This window comes from Myotis myotis, unplaced genomic scaffold (genome assembly GCF_014108235.1).
Source record: "Myotis myotis isolate mMyoMyo1 unplaced genomic scaffold, mMyoMyo1.p scaffold_m19_p_21, whole genome shotgun sequence".
Taxonomy (NCBI): domain Eukaryota; kingdom Metazoa; phylum Chordata; class Mammalia; order Chiroptera; family Vespertilionidae; genus Myotis; species Myotis myotis.
The window spans coordinates 4,484,259-4,501,798 of NW_023416326.1; the positions used below are offsets into that span (position 1 = coordinate 4,484,259).

At 44.7% G+C, this 17,540-nt stretch overlaps 1 protein-coding gene across 11 annotated transcripts in view; it reads right to left on the minus strand.

The window, feature by feature from the left end:
- The window catches only part of LYST (lysosomal trafficking regulator), an 81,906-nt gene that overhangs the window by 52,422 nt on the left and 11,944 nt on the right, over positions 1–17,540 (minus strand). For 10 of the 11 annotated variants that reach the window (XR_004974996.1, XR_004974997.1, XM_036354564.1 and 7 more), the window contains exons 3-9: positions 11,974–12,064; positions 9,059–11,108; positions 6,052–7,048; positions 4,393–4,554; positions 3,513–3,669; positions 1,464–1,690; positions 897–963 (exon numbers count right to left, since the gene is read on the minus strand). Coding sequence is in view for 9 of the 11 variants with exons in the window: in XM_036354564.1 (XP_036210457.1) it covers positions 897–963; positions 1,464–1,690; positions 3,513–3,669; positions 4,393–4,554; positions 6,052–7,048; positions 9,059–11,108; positions 11,974–12,064 (3,751 nt within the window). In the remaining 2 variants the exon portion in view is untranslated. The remainder of the gene's footprint in view (positions 1–896; positions 964–1,463; positions 1,691–3,512; positions 3,670–4,392; positions 4,555–6,051; positions 7,049–9,058; positions 11,109–11,973; positions 12,065–17,540) is intronic. The other variant, XM_036354572.1, reaches the window with a different exon arrangement.

The window sequence follows — 17,540 nt, forward strand, 5'->3', positions numbered from 1 at the left end:
AAGAAGCATAAAAAGGTGATGGGATTAAGGAAAACACACACATAAAAACCCTCATAGGCAGAGAAAACAGTATGGTGATTACAGAGAGAAAGGAGGGTAGGAGGAGGTAAAAGAGTGTAAAGGGGGGTTAAACGGTGACAGAAGGAGACTGGGCTTGGGGTGCACACAATACAATATACAGCTGATGTATTACAGAATTATACTCCTGAGACCTACACAATTTTTATTAACCAATGTCGCCCCAATTGATACGATTTAAAGTTAATTAAATTTTTAAAAGCATAAATTAATACAGTATTTGTTAAGTGACTACCATAAAGTAGTCTTCTCATTTTGAGCATGTTTAAATTATAATTTTCACTTTCTAAATATAAAATTAGATAACATAACTAAAAGTAGAAATACTGAATATTATAAACACACTTAAATATCACAAAAAATTACTTTGAACATTTGTTTTATTCCATTATGGGGTTTAGCATAAATTATGGTCGGTTATACACAAATTCGTAGAACTTGTAATAGCTAATATTTGTAGCACACATTACAGTGTTCAAAGTATATTTACAGGCATTATCTCAGGTGATCCTCAAACCCCCCCTCCCCCAAGAAAGTCCTACACATTAAATACCATCTCGATTTGAGACATGATAAAAGAGCCCTGCGGAGAAGCCTGAGGACAGAGCCGTGGGGAAGCCCATTCAGCAGAAGCACTGAGGCTGGGCCATGCCTACTGCGAGGGGTGGGTCCGAGGAACAAAAGAGATGATGCATATAAACTACTTTTGAATCCATAGAGCACTATGCCAATGGAAGCCCTTGTTATCCACGCTTTCTCTCACATCACAACAAAATAGTTTCAAAACTATTGTTTTAAAACATAACATTTCAACGCACCTTGAAAATCAGAATCAGCCTGTGTTAAAATACTCAAGAACCCTCCTAAAAGATTTTTCACAGTTCCCTGAAGATTAAAAAACAAAACATAATAAATTAAATTTCTTACCTCATTAAAGCATGAAACAAGTGTAATGAATAAATTATTTGAATGTTTACTGTATATACATATATAAATACTTAAAATGACTAAAAAGGCTATGTGTAGGATTATACACAATTTTCATTTTATTTTTCATACTGCTTTTGTTTTCTAATTTTTCAAAACAATGACCAAACATTAAAATTAAATACAATTTTAAAAATATTACCCATTCTCAGAAATATAATAGGAGGCATTATTAGTTAGCCAATGACATCATTAATTTCTTATGCTACTTTAGAGAACTATGGAATAGAAGATTTTTAGAATACCACTTGTAGCTAAAAAACACGGACAAGGTATCATAAAGGGTAAGTAATCATCTCAGGTAATTTTCAGACAAGTTGGGTTATAAATAAGGAAATGAGTATTTGGGGCACGAGTGGGATAAGTATTGGTCTCATGTAACTAAATACATCTTTTACCTGTTGAATGAGTAGAAAAATATTCTTTTCTTTCTGCCTGATGATTTTCAAAAGACTCTCAAATACGTGGGCAAGCACATCAAGTTTGGCTTTACTAGTGGAAAGCAAATTTAATTCCAGCATGCAAATCTCAGGATAGGTTATTTCTCCCTGAGTGAGGTTTTCAAGTAAGTCATTTGGACTGCTTAATGCAATGAAACCTTCTGCTTCAGGCTTTACGTCTACCCCTGAAAGGGGAAAAGAAAAGATTATTTTCATTCCCTAAACACTGACTAGGTATTTCAAATCTCATTCATCATCTGAAAGTTGTAGTGGCGAAGGTGCTGTGTATAAGATGTTCACAAAACCTTTTCCTACAACGTGCCTTTTTATTACGGCAAATATCCTGAGTAATCACGTCTTATGGATACTTTTTTAAAAAAATTTTTTTAAAAATATATTTTATTGATTTTTTACAGAGAGGAAGGGAGAGGGATAGAGAGCCAGAAACATCGATGAGAGAGAGACATCGATCAGCTGCCTCCTGCACACCCTGTACTGGGGATGTGCCCGAAACCAAGGTACATGCCCTTGACTGGAATCGAACCTGGGACCCTTCAGTCCGCAGGCCGACGCTCCATCCACTGAGCCAAACCGGTCAGGGCGTCTTATGGATACTTTGAAGATAAATGAGTAGCCTTCAAAGTAATTTTGATCTTCAACAGAACTACAAATATTCTCAACAGCAAGTTTCACAGACATTAAGTGATACAGATTTAACACATTCCCCTGACATACTGAAAAAAAAAAATACTACCCCAAACTTTCTGACCCCCAAAAACCTGACTCACAGGGCACTTCTTTCTTTGCCTGCCCATATCTCTGAAAATGGTAGGCTTGGCTGTAGGTTGGAGAAATTCTGTACTTTTTCTTCTTCGTAAGTGAGAAACACACAGACACAGTCTCACTAGATAATACATTCCGAGAAGTTTAACTTACATGCTCTTAAAAGAGACACTGTGCCCTTAAACAGTGTCCATACAGATAAGAATTTTATAAATTTCTAGCTAGGTCAGAATTCCTTAAATTAACATCTAGTTAGCAAACTTACAAAAAGGAAGCAATCTGTCATTATAAAATCATGACTGTACTCTGATAAAACCAACACCATTAAACCAATGTTTTTCAAAAGCACCTGCTTGGGGGGTGGGGGAGGGGAACTGGAGGAAGATGGTGAAAGGTACAAACTTCCAGTTAGAAGATCAATGAGCACTAGGGACGTATGTGCGACACGGTGACTAAGGTTAACCTGCTGTGTGACACGTAGGAAAGTTGTGAAGAGGGTAGATCTTCAGAGTTCTCAACACAAAGAGAAATTTTTTTCTTGTTACCGTGTCTATAGGAGATGATGGATATTGACCAAACCTATGTGGTAATCATTTCACAATATATGTAAATCAAACCATCAAGTGGTTTATCTAAACTTATATAGTGATATATGTCAATCATATCTCAATAAAACTGGAAAAGAAGCAAAAATAGAGTTTAATAAATCAAGTTAGCTATATGTATATATGTACACAGGAGTTGGCAAAAAGTAGATTTACAGTCATGAGTATGCAAAAGAGTTTATTCTAGTATTGTTATTTATTATCTATTAACCTATTTTTCCTACCCCTCTACACACACACACACATATCCCTTCAATTTGTTTTTTAGTTCTTTTCACTCTATGTTTGGTAAAAACAAACAAAACAACCTGCTATGGTCCATCGGGTCCTTCTTCATGCTACTGATTGTCTTTTTCACTGGAATCTATGTGAAAGCAGGCACTTGCTCTCCCCTGTATTCTTAGGTCAACATCTGTGACAACAAGATCTACCTCGGTGTTTCCAATCGCAGACACAAACAAGTGCCAGAATTCATGGTGAAGACCCAATGAAATGATGATGCAACGCGCTTCTTAAATTGTAAGGCAATACCGATTGTAAAGTAATATTATTACAAACCATTTTGCTAATTAATAATCTGACTTGCAAATCGAATCACAAGTACTTCCTGATATTTTACCATCATCCTGGGCTTCACTGTCCTCAGAATTGCTCTCACTGTCTGCTTCATAACCTTCTTCTTCCACCAGAAGTTTAAAACCACAACATGAGGTATCCTCCGCTTCTTCTGAAAACGCTCCCGGTTGGAATGGCAATTCTTCTTCAGACTGAGGACTCTGCAAGATTGGTGCGATTAAAAGGCAAAAAGTGTAACATCTGCTCACCTTTAGGAATATAATATTTATTATGCAGCTGTCATTTTAAGAACAGTTTCAGTATTTCCTTTAAGAAAAAAATCCTATGAATTGATATTTACCACTGTGAGTTATGAAATTCACGCAGCACAATTTCTCAGACAACTTGACTAACCTCAACCATGCGTGGGAGGTCACTCTAGCACAGAGGTTCTCAACCTGTGGGTCGCGGCCCCTTTGGCGGTCGAAGGACCCTTTCACAGGGGTCACCTAAGACCATCCTGCATATCAGATATTTACATTACAATTCATAACAGTAGCAACATTACAGTTATGAGGTAGCAACGAAAATAATTTTATGGTTGGGTCACAACATGAGGAACTGTATTTAAAGGGCCAGAAGGTTGAGAACCACTGCTCTAGCAGATTAAGCTAGGGTCATCTCAGTTTCACCGAAAACTAAGCCTAACAAATTACATTCGAGTTATATAATGGAAATGACTAAAAACCACAATGAGGTGAAATTATACTTCTTACAACTTAATGCTAGTAAAATGTCTTCTATTTTTACACATCTGTTCATGGAACTCACCAACTCCGGGCCATGTGCTCTAACCACATTCACCCATGAAGTCCCATCCCACACTCTTCTGCTTCTGCTGTCCCCCCCTCCCCCGCGACAGCACGACTGCATGTTACTCGTACCTTCTCAGTCACAGCATCACTGTGTTCAAAATCTGCCGCGTGATTCCCCAGCGCAACTCGGAGCAGGGCATCGAATAAAGGTTTTGCCAATTCCGTCTCAATCACCTTTGACCGGGAAAGATGGTCTCTCATTTCAAACAATATATTTTCCACAGACAAGTTCTAAGGTAAAATAAAAGAGACTAAGAATATTAATAAAATGCTTCAAGAAAAAAATGAAAGTGACAGATAAGTTAATAATAAACTAGAGGCCCGATGCACGAAATTCGTGCAAGGTGCTCGGCCCTCGCAGCCCTGGCTTCGTCTGGAAGTCATCCAGAAGGACGTCCGGAAGATCATTCGACTGTCCAGTCTAATTAGCATATTATGCTTTTATTATTATAGATAGAAAGGCAGTCCATTTATCTGCAGTTTATATGAAAGTAAAATGACTATATGAATACCCTTACATAAACATTGACTGTTACAATTAATAACAGTTTTATTTACTAAATGCTTTACTTACCTTATTTGGTTTTGAATTTCACTGTATCGTAATTAATTATATCACAAAATGATGAGTGGAAAGTTCAGGTTGATTAACCATCTCTAGACTTTATAAATTCCTTGAGACTCTAAGAAGCACTTATACTCTCATCCTTTTCTCTCCCCTTTTACTCCTGTCCTTGAAAGGAACTCTACCTTAAGGAGTTTTCAATCCCACGTGAGGCACAGACACATACAGACAAGCTGTGATGGCGACCACACTAGAGCCATAAACAAAGTCCTCTGAGAACAGAAAGAGAGCAGGTGCCGGGAGGCCTGGGAAGATGCCCAGAGGGGGGCTGGAGGAGGCGAACGATGGAGAACCCATAGGAGCAGCAGGCACACGGACAGAGGAGACGTGCTGGTCGAGGAGCACACACGGAAGGACAGAGCCATGACACAGAATGGCGTCTTAGTAGAGGTCAGCTCGGCATGGCTGTGGCCCCCAGTGACGGATGGCAGGAAGTGAGGCCAAACAAGGAAGAGGAAGCGAGACTGTGAGGGGCTTTGTAGCCACACTAAGGGGCTGTGTAGCCACACTAAGGGGCGTGGGTTGTAATTGGGAGCAATGAGGGAGCATCGGGACGCTTGGACAGGAGCAACATGGAGGCAGCAGGAGAGGCGGCGGATGGAACAGTGAGGGTGGCGAGTCAGGGAAGAAGGGACCTGCCACGTTCGAAGGTTCCTTAGGAGCAGGGCCTGAAACTGGGGTTCCTTCTATGTTGAGAAGTGCTAGCAGGAGGAAAGCAGAATATGCGAGGGGAAGAACCCGGGCAAAGAAGGTTCGGAATAAAGGTCCAGGCCCCACCTCATCGAGGGAAAGCTCTGGAGCCTGGATGCCCACAGGGCTTGTACCCACCAGAGAGCAGCGCACAAGGCCACGCAAGAACTCGGAAACACGTCATTGTCACTCAGCCCCCGCTTACTGCCTACCTAATGCCTTTTAGCTGGGAACGGTGCCGCGTGTGGGTTTTGCACGTGACAAAGCTTAAACTGTGAGTTTCCTGAGGACAAGGACTGGTCCTGTGCTCCTGTGTCCTCCCCAGCACCTGGCACGGGGGTGCTAAGCACACAGGCGCTTCTCAAAACTTAGAACTTTAGAAAGTACACATCACATGACAGCCACGTCATTACCTGGCCGGGTGGCTCCAATTCCGCCCGGTGCTGACTAGCTCTGGTGCCGTGCAGACAGATGGCCAGAAGGGCTTCCAGCAGTCGGATGCTCTGAAGTGAGGCATCACTTGCTCGACTTGCAGGCCCCTTTGCTTCCTCAGGAGCAGCTCCAGCAGCGGGAATCGGATCTCCGTTTGTCGAAGCAGCACGTGACTCTGATGCATCTACACTGCGAGCAATCCCCTTTGGGCCGCCCGGGCCGGACGGGGTGGGGGCGCTTCTCACAGCCGAGGAGTCCTCCTCCACAGCAACCTCCGCGTGGGCAGTTCTCAGTGGCTCCTGGTCCTCCTTCCCGTGCTCCTCGCCGGGACCCCGGAACAGCCTCTGGATGATCATGAAGATCAGCTTATGGCACACCCGGACCCCGCCCAGCCTGCAGAGCTGCTTCTGGAAGGCTGGGCTCAGCATGTAGATCCAGCGACACATGGACCAGATGTCGGCCGCCTGGTGCATGCGCTCGGGGGGCGGCAAGACCAGGCTCTCCAGAGGCAGGCAGGGCAGCTCCTGGCACAGGGGCTCGCTGGCCGTGCTGTCGTAGCCAGAGGTGTCCTCCGAATCGATGGCGGACTCCCCGTCGGAGTCGGCCTCTTTGCTGACGCACAGGAACGCCACGCAGAGGAAGAGGTTGATCGTGTGGAGGTGGGCGTCGTGGGGGGCGGACTTGCGTCTCTTCGGGTGGGCTTCTCTGAGGCTGGCATAGAACTTGCTGAGACTCTGAGGAGAGTCTGAAAACGCCTGCTGGCTGTGGACAGAGGTGCCTGCGTGGAAGGATGCCGGCTCCTTGGGTTCCCCATCTAGCCCATCAGTCCCTGGAATCGAAGAGTCTTTCTGTTGCTCCCCAAGGCTGATTATCAGAGTTTCAAATGCTTTTAGGGAATGACCTCGAATACCATCTAAGTAATTTAGTTCAATTATTTGACTTACTCCATTACAACTTAAAAACAAATCTCTTATTACCCTGTGAGAGAAAGAAACATACAAAAGGTTTACAGATAAACAGATCATTTATAAAAAGGTACATGTACTATTTGTTTATTTTAACCCAACTTAAAACTGGTTTTAATATTAAATATTTTTGGTACATGCACTATTTAAATGTCATTGCTGCATGTGGCATACACTAAACAAACACTACCAAATCTGATTAATCAATAATGTGGTTTAAGATCTAAGATGTGACCAGGATCTCGTTACTTTCTAATGATTTTCATATCCCTCTCCAAACACCAAATATATATCCTGTATAATAAAAGCCTAATATCTAAGTCTCTGACCATTCATTCAACCATTCGACCAGTGGCTATGATGCGCACTGACCACCAGGAGGCAGACACTCTGATCCGTAGGTTAGCTTGCTGCTGGGGTCCGGCTGATGGGGACTGGGCAAGATGGGCCAGACACGCCCTGGGGCACTCCCACAGCCCCTCCCTGGCCCTGATCATGCACCTGAGGGGTCCCTAGGCCTGGCCTGAGCTCTCTTGAGATCTGGGACCCCTCGGGGGACGTCAGAGAGCCGGTTTTGGCCTGATCCCGGCAGGCCAGGCCAAGGGACCCCACTGGTGCATGAATCCGTGCACCGGGCCTCTAGTACATACACTAGAGGCCCGCTGCATGGATTGGTGCACCAGTGGGGGCTGGCCGGCCTGCCCCGATCAGGGCTGATTGGGCCAGGCTGGCTGGGGGGAGGGGCCATGGGAAGTTAGCCAATTGGCCCACCCCCGATTGGGGCAAGGGGCGGGGGGACAGGAAGAGGCCCATCAGACTCCGGTCAAGGGGACAATTTGCATATTAGCCTTTTATTATATAGAAAGATGTGGCTTCAACATTTAGAAAAAATGAATTATATGCGTCCCAAGTTAAATGAAGCAATTCAGGGAAGAATACTTTGCCCCAAATAGCAGATTGTATGTAAGTTCTAGATGCCCAAGCGCCAGCACACTCAGCTGGACGCTCGGAAACAGGCAGACATCTGTGTGTCTCTTTGTTCCTCTGCCTGGGGCTCACTAAGGAAGAGCCCAACTACACATCTGCAGATCTCAGCTGTCTCAGGTGAGACTCAGGGTCTGCATCACTGGACCCCTGGCAATAGCTTTAATATAAATCCACGCAGCGAGCTGCCAGGTTGTCCACCAATACACCAATGAGTTACAAGCTTTCAAATCAAGTCAGTTCCATTGAATCAATGTCAGAATGCCAGGAATTTAAAAAAATGATTGTAAAGATAATGATGATACATGGGTTGTATTTTATTGTAAGTTTTTAAAAATGGTATATCTGAAAGGCCAGGCTACCTACCCGAAGCAAGCTTTATTTATAAAACTATTTTTTAAGTACCAGACTTGATCATCACAAAATCTGGAAAGCTCACTGGTGAAATTCTAAGTAATTTTCATTTTCTTCTTTTTTGCTTTTCTGTATTTTATAATTTGTCTTCATATATTGCTTAGGTAATAAATATAAATATGACATTTAAAAATAATAGTCTCCTTAATTCTACTGCCTCGATAAATATCATTTTATATCCATGCAAATTTTATACAGTTGGCGATATTTTGAATTCTGTATATCTCATCAATAAAATAGTATAAGTATTTTCTCATGTCCCAAAGTAATCTTTGTAAGCATTACTTTTAATGGTTAATAATATTCCCTAAAGTAAATATAAAACTATTAATTTAACCTTGCCCCTGCTATTGAATATGTGTTGTGTCCGTTTTCTCTCAAAAATATATTTAAAACTTTCTTTTCTTTTTTTTTTTACCAAGAAATTAAAATCAATGGCTCTATCCTCTCCTATATAACCACCCAATAAAAAAATACATAAACTTAAAAATATTATCTGACACGGGATGGTAACTTATCTGTTGTTAAACTACAATGAAATCCTATGAAAGAATAAAGGGCCCAGATGACTCGAAAGCATACAATAAGGAAAATACACCCCCCCCCCCCGCCCCCACACACACACCTTGACTTCAGCAGGGACGGCAGCGTTTTTAAATAAACCTGAAGCACTTCGAGAGGCAAGCACTGGTTCTGACGGCCACACACGTGAGTCTGGGCTGGAGGAACGCCAGGGTGCTGGCAGTGACGGGCCAGTTCTACTCCTCTCTGGAGCACAGGGTTGAAGATGTAATTATACAATTTCCAGCGAACCACCACATTGCCTTTCTGCATTAAACTGCAAATGTGGTTTGCAATCTGCACGCTATGTAACCGGTCTTCTTCAAACACGAAATTCTGATACGCCTCTAAGGCATCCCATCTCCACAACGAGTCCTCAGAGCCGCTGCTGGGCAGGATCCCAGGGCACCTGTAGGGACTGGGCAGGCCCCAGGAAGGCTCCTCCTCCCGCGTAGGCCCCTGCAGCGTTTCTTCTAATTTGGCCAGTTGATCCGAGTCAATGGTACAAATATTGCAAGCTGCCTTTTTCATTCTTGGCGGCATCTCGGCGCCTCCTAACTGATCTAAAATAAGTCTGCTTAGGACGTTCAGGATCTGCTGCTGGAAATTCTTCAGTGCCGGCAGCTGAAAAGCGTGGAGCAAAGGGACGATGACGGACTTGGGGTCCATGCAGCAGCACAGCCCGACGTCCTGGACTCCGGCCAGGACCTGCACGCACGTGCTGCTCAGGGAGGCCTGCTGCAGCAGGCGCAGGCACTGGTGCGCGCACACGGCCAGGCAGCAGCACCGCTCGGGGTAGTGCACAGCGCCGTCCGGGGTCTCCTCGAAGGGGTTTTCGGAAACCTGGTTTTTAAAAGCCGAGACCAGGAGCCCCGAGAGATCTCGGTGGTGACGCATAAAGTGGGAATATTCACACCGCCTGTGCCTCTTCCTGGTGCACATGGACTGGTGGAGCTGCTCCGACTTCACCTTTTTGACGGTGCTCATTATCTTCAGCACGCCGTTTATCAGGGCTCGCAGACGTTCGGAGGCCTCGGCAGGGACGCCGTCTCTTAAGATCAGCCACTCCATTTGCAGGACTGCTGTCTCGAACAAGTGGAACCCATGGTGCTGGATGAACTCCTGAACCAGGTCCATGGCTTGGCTGAAGAAGAAGGGGTTTGAGGCTGCGCTGTGGAGGCAGCAGGTGAGGAGCTGCAGCACCCCTTCCAGAAGCTCGGGCAACAGGAGGGCTCGGTGCCGATAGCGGGAAAACACAAACCCTTCCCGCACCTCCTGCAGGGTCGTCTTCTGTCTTGGGGCAAAGGGGTCAGGCTGCTTTTCTAGGCAAGTTCTAATCTTTAAAGCTGCTCTGAGTAACTCGGTTAAATTCTTTTTGAGACTGTCCGGCATCGTCCCTGCAGCACTCACATCCACTGACATAAGATGCAACACTGTCCGGAAAAGCATCCGTTGGATCAAGGCCACTGGCTCTTCAGTCCAACCTGCAGCAACCACCTGGCTCTCCGCGTTGTCCCCGAGATCACAGCAGTCCCCAAAGCCTGCGAGGAACTCGGTCAGCGTGGGCACGACGCTGGCTGCCAGGGCAGAATTATGATTCAAGTTCATGTCAAACTTACAGACTTTCTCTAATAAAGATAACAGAACATGGCATAAGTCAAATGGAGAATTGCTCATGTGACTGATAATAGACAAGGCAGCTGGCTCACTTAAAATGTCCGTGTTTGCCTCCTGGCTTGGCATCATCTCTTGGAAACTTCCCGAAGCCATGGTCTCAGGGGGAGTCTGTTCTCTGGTTGACAAGCGGTTGGGGCGAGCTGCAAGCGTGCCTTCTTTAGAAGCCTGGGCTACAAGAGGCTGCAGCTGGTGGGGCCGCCGGGGCCTTCTATCGTCTGAGTCGGTCTCTGAGCCCGAGGTGGAGAGCTGCGTCTTTCTTGCATCTCTTAGAGAACAGGCGTGGGTGGCTTTACGCTGTCGTCTGCTTTTCACTTTTGCAGAAACCTGACCCGATGGAGCACTGCCTTCTAAATATAATTTTTCCTGAGTAGATCTTTGTGAACTTAAGTTCTTTTCTTTGGTCAGGATTATATCAACTGAGAACGGTAGATTAAAATCTAAGGAAACAAAAAAGGAAATTTTAGAATGCCTTAATATGTCTTCAAACTCAATTTGTACTTAGCACCCATTTTAGGAGTTTAACCTCAGTCCCTCGGCCCTGGGCTGTTCTCCTTTAGCCATTATTATGTCCCTCGGTCACTTCCCCCCACACTTATCTTTCTCATGATAAGTACCAGGTGGTATTAGCTCAAAGGATACGAACTGATCTGAAAACAACAAAGGAGAACAGAATTGGAAAAATGAATCTAATTTAAAACCATAAGAGACCCTAGGCCAGTGGTTCTCAACCTTCCTAATGCCGCGACCCTTTAATACAGTTCCTCATGTTGTGGTAAACCCCAACATAAAATTATTTTCGTTGCTAATTCATAACTGAAATGTTGCTACTGTTATGAATCATAATGTAAATATCTGATATGCAGGATGTATTTTCATTGTTACAAATTGAACATAATTAAAGCATAGTGATTAACCACAAAAACAATATGTAATTATATAAGTGTTTCCCGATGGTCTTAGGCAATCCCTGTGAAAGGATCGTTCAACCCCCAAAGGGGTCACGACCCACAGGTTGAGAACCGCTGCTCTAGGCTATATATCACCACACTGTTCACGCCATTTTACAAGCCTCCTGCAATAGTGCAGTCAATTAAGATAGAGGGACTTATTATGTTCTCCAACATAGTCCAGTATTTAGGTTATAGCCCTGATGTAACTTAAGAACTTTACAATTTCCCCGAATTATTTCAAAATCATACAACAGATACCAAATATTCTCTAAGACTGAAGTTAAAAGCGACCATCACGCAAAGTATTTCCGGAGAGTGCCACTGCAGTAAAAAAAGAAAGAGTGGGACATACCTGCCGCCCTTTCTTCCTCCACAGGAATCTTCCACACCAGCGGGAGGAGAGACAGCAGAAGAGTGAGGAGCTCCTCTCTGCATGTCAGCGCCTGGATTAGACATGGAAAACCCCTTCATGTTCTGAGGGCAGGAGGCTCATTAATTCCTAATGCCTTGTCTTACTTTTAACCAAAAAATCCTTGCGCCTGAAAGATTGCATTTGAGAAGCTAAGAACCAAACTAACTTATCTCAAATCCAATGAAAGCTGTGATACTCTTCAATTTATAAACCTTTCCAAAGACAGAAGAATGTAAGAGTAGCTGACGGTATTTAGCATGTTCTTGCTGATTTTTTAAAATAGCTGCCACAGCACCATGCACATTGCAAGAATTCCTCACCTACGAAAACAATTTGCCAGGTGAAAATGAAAAGCTAAGTCCTATTAATTAGCAAACCAATAATATAAAGTTATTAGAAAAACATCTTCATGCAGTTAAATGTAAGACTCAGAGAACACAATTTTAAAAAGAGAAACAGACATTAAAAAGTAATATGTAAAAAGAAAGACATATTAGTGAAGGTAATCCAGTGTTGACGGTCAGCACACTGTGTCTACAGCTCTTACCGTCACACCCTTCCTGGAGGAGATGGCCCGAGCCCTGGAGAAGGTCCCCTCGTTTGGTCCATAAGATACACACACACAGTTAGAGAACAGAAGGCACTCGGCGTGAGTCGGGGCCCGGGTGTGGCACAGGTGCTCAGACAGGAGGCACAGAAAGGAGCGAGCCTGTCAGTCAGAGGCGTGGCTGGAGCTACAGAACTGGAGCGGGACCCCTGGGACACGGTGGCCAAGGAAGTAATGACACGTCAAGTGTAATTCCTCACATAGTGAGTGAGGAGGCAGGGTGACTGGTCAGATCCGCATGAGGACGGTTTTAAATACAATGAAGACAATGAGTAGAGGAGGGGTGACAGAGGGGTAAGGGGGCATTTGCAGCCTATTCAGGAGGGGCCACTGGAGCAGATACTTAATTGGTGAGAAGGAATCCATGCAAAGATGTGGAGGCCACAGCTCCTAGGAAGCATGTAAAGAATAGAAAGGGCGGACGGGGAGAGCACAGGGTCAGCGAGGCAGGCGGTGCCAGACCTACTACGGCCTCGCGGCCTGCACACAAGAGGTTGAATTTACCTCCAAACCACAGGAAGCTTCTCAAACAACTTCCCAGCCCTCCCTCCAAGCCTGGACTCCAGAGCGCAGGCCCCAGTGCTTAGCATCACGCCCTCTGCACCCAATGCCTAGGACCTAGTTGGGTTTTTATAAACACTATCTTCATGAAAGACTTTATTCTTTACTTAAAAAATAACAAGTCTGAAGACGTCCAGATGCCTTCCAGGCATAGCTCAGGCTGTCTGAACCTCAGCATTTTGTAGGATGCCAGCAAAAGGTATCCAGCACAATTACACTTAAAAACCTCCACACCCATTCTGGGCACTTCCCTTGAGCAGAAGAGGCTGTAACATTCTACGGGAGCTTGCAGAAACCTCGAGGATGTGTGAAGTGCTCCGGACACGCTGTCCTTGTCGCTGAGCCCTGGGTCCCCAACAGGACACTGGCCCATCGTCACTGCCCCATGCATAGGCTCCGGCTCCTGGCTCCGCAGGACGCTGCCCGGGACTTCTCTACTCCTTCCCACCCAGCTAAGGGCGCGCTGGCTCACTGCCTTCCAGGCCCAGCCCCCCCATACCTCCCCTGTGAGGCCTTCATCCTGCACCCACCCAGGATTCCTGTCCTCCCCACTCAGGACCATGCCCGTGGCCCCCACTCCACCAAGTGCACTAGCTCTTGGAAACCCGAAGAGGGAGAGGGAAGCAAGTGCAGGTTGGGGGGTTGCCCCCTCTGCTGGCACTGCTGCCCTGAGGACACTGTCATCTCCCACTGCCTGATGCAGCAGGGGAGCACGGTTCTCTCCTTGCACCATCACCACCATTTCTAACAGTTCACCACGGGGGCGCTCTCGCTAACCTTCCAGACCTAGTACCTTTCAGTGATGATATCCGCCTAGAGGTATTTCTCCTTCCCAGTCCTAAAGAAGCCGCATGCGTATTCTAATCCTTTGCAAGTCATCAGATCTTTTCCTCTTATTTGTGGACAGCCTGCTGTTGCAAACCACAGCGTCCAGAGGAATAATGGATGTTACCTCTTACCATCCAAGGGGAATGTTCTCAACGTGCCATGGTCGGCAACACGTGCCACAGACAGATCCCGCCCCTGGCTAGCCTAGACGGCCCATCTATACAAATCATCCACTCCTCATGCAGTACTCACATTTTATGCTTCCCCTGTGCAGGGAAATGACTGTCATTCTTTTTTCAATTCCCCATAGCATAATACCCAGTAAAAGAAGTCTCATTGGCTGGTAATTTTTCAGTTAATTCAGGAAACATATTTTACGTGCCGATGACCAGGTGTCAGGCACGATCCCTTTCACCACACGATTGTTTAGGCTGGATTTTATATTAACTCCTCAGCCTAGTCATCCAAGGGGTGGGGGCACGGGAGGCGGACAGGAGAGGAAGGGCGAGTGAATCGGGAGAAGCAAGGGCTGAGATCCCACACCAGACCACTATCTCTGAAGCTGCAAAGGCAGCGGGCTCGGGGCAGTGGGTTCGAGGACCTCAGGAAAACATGCCAAGAAACTTGGACTGTTTCCAGAACTAACACAGCTGAATGGGCACAACCCAAACGTAAGAAAGAGAGAGAGAAAGAGGGGAAGAAGGAAAGTCATGCATAACGTAAGCACAGCAAATTTATATTTAATTTTGGGGGTTAATGTACACATAGCCATGTGATTCCTCATGGCATAATTTATATTCTTGTATAGTACAACAGTCAGTGTTGATTTCATGTATTCACCATCTCTGAGAAATTGTTTTTAAAATGAAAAAAAAAATGGGCACAAAACTTGAACAGACACTTACAAAGGAAATAATAAATGGCCAATAAGCACACAGAAAAGTGCTCAATGCCATTAGTAGTCAGAGGGCTGCACGCCGAAACCGCAGCGCGATGCAACTTTATACTCCACAATGCCACCACTACCGACGGGCAGTGCCAGCTGTTAGAGGGATGCAAACAGCAGCGGGTGAGAGCGGCTGGGAAAGCACAGGGTCCCACACATTGTTGTGAGAATGAAGTGGCGCAACCACTTTGAAAACAGTCTGATTCGCATAGCAACTGTATGCCGCGATATTTGCCCAGGAGAAATGAAAGTATATTCGCAGCAGGTGTATTCAGAATAGCCAGATGGCTCTGACCCAAACGGTGGAACAGCAGGGGAAAGTAAACAAACCGTGGCCTCCAGACAAGAAGACGCCTGTCAGAAACAGAAAGCATGAGCTGCTGACTCACGAGATGGGAGAACCTCTGCGACACGAGAGCACATACTTTACATGAAGTCCCAGGACGAGCAGAACCACCCTCGAAGGCCACACGTCAGAACGGCATCCTGCAGGGGCCCGGAGGGACTGACTGACAAGAGCTGGCAACCTCCCTAAGGGGTGGGATGTCCTACACATTGACGGGGTGGTAGCCACATGGTGAATGTATTTGTTAGAACATCCCAAATACACGTAACACCTGTGCATTTACTACACGTAGTAAGGGGAGAAGGGGGCGTAAGAGCTCAAGTTCCTCCTGAGATGTGCAGCCTGGAACCCGGTGTTCTGACTCCGCCTTAAATGATTAAATCTTGTGCAATTAAATTCCCCTTCAGGATCCAAATGACCATGTTTCGTTCCCTGGTTTAAGCAATTAAATATTGATAAGCCCTAGTTTTAATAGGCTATTAATGTCACTCTACTTCCACTGTTCCTACTAGCACTGCTACAGATATTCCAAAAAGTAAGTGATGGGGAAAAGAAGGGATTGAAAAATATCACCACAGGAAAACATATTATTCAACGATGACTTGAATGACTGCAGTCATTGAATAATATATTAAAAGTTATTTCATGACTTAAAAGCGAAAGCAGAAAATCTATAGAGATCCAAAGTGATTAGTGTTTGCTTAGACTCAGGAGAGTGGAAGGAATAGGTGATTGACAGGAGAAAGCGTAGGGGTTCTATCGGAGGTGATGGAAATATTCTAAAACTGACTGTGACTACACTAAAGAACACTGGGTTTTGTACCTATGAAATAGGTGAATTCTATGACGTGTGAAATATATCTCAATAATGCTGTCATTAAGAAAAAGCCTTTGTGCCTGACCAGAGTGGCTCAGTGAGCTGAACATCATCCTGTGCACCACACGGTTGCCAGTTCAGTCCTGGTCAGGGCACACGCCTGGGCTGTGGCTCGATCCCCGGTCGAGGCATGTACAGAGGCAACCAATGGATGTTTCTCTCTCATATCGATGTTTCTCTCTCTCTCTCACGCCCTTCCTCTCTGTAAGCATATCCTCAGGTGAGGATTTAAAAAAAGCCATTGAGACTTTGATTGGAATTGCACTGGAATCTATAGATCAATTTGGAGAAAACAGTATCTTTACAATACTGATTTTTCCAATATATGTATATCACGTAGTTCTGAATTTATCTGGGACTTTTTTAGTTTCTCTCCACATTTGCTCCTCAATATTTATGATGTTATTTACACAGTATCGTTTAAAAAGAGAAAGCACTGAGTTGCTCTCATAGGGGAAAGACGAACAGAGTATGAGATGAATACGAAATCATCAAGATTTCAAAATAAAACATCCCTACATGTGGCCTAACAAGTAACTTTTCCTGGTCACACAGATATATAAAACTTCAATTACATTTAGTGGCACATTTAACAAACCACATTCATGAAAAAGAATAAAATTACATAAACCGGCCAATATTCCAGAATGTTCCGTGACAGGTGAGCACTGCAGCGAACAAATACTTCCTTATATGTGTTGGGTTCCTGAGCTTACAGTGAAAACAGAGGCGGTGCTCAGTGTTAATGTCTGTATTTATCCAACAAACGTATTCATTAGAAATGCGCTGTCATATCACAGAAGTTTAACAATGGATAAGAGTGCATCTAACGCCAGTGACATTTAAAGCGGTCAGACATGCCCGTCAAACTGGTGCTACGGAGACCTTATAATCTTATCAATTCAAGTTAACTGAAAGACTCTCTGACTACATGAATTCGTTCTCAGGAAGCAGATGGCAGAGTTTTTCTTTCATAAAATAAGTATTTTTTTCCCCTAAAATGTAATAAAGATATAAATCACATTTGGGCTTCAGGTTAACCTGAGTTACTTAATGTTTCTGCGTCTGTTTTTCATCTACAAATGGAGGTTGGATAAAAACATGTCTGTAGTTCCTACTGGCTTTAAAATGTTTATTCTAGAAGAAGGAATCAGCACAATACCACCGTCATACAGTCCTCTCAGCAAACACACAATGCACTAACGTACATGAATACAAGCTAGAGGATCAGTAATTATTAGTTCACACAAAGCGTTCTCCACTTTCACCCCACATACAGCAAGCTGCCTAAACATAGTTTACACGAAATTTCTCAAACACGTGGCTGATGTTTATTGCAGGT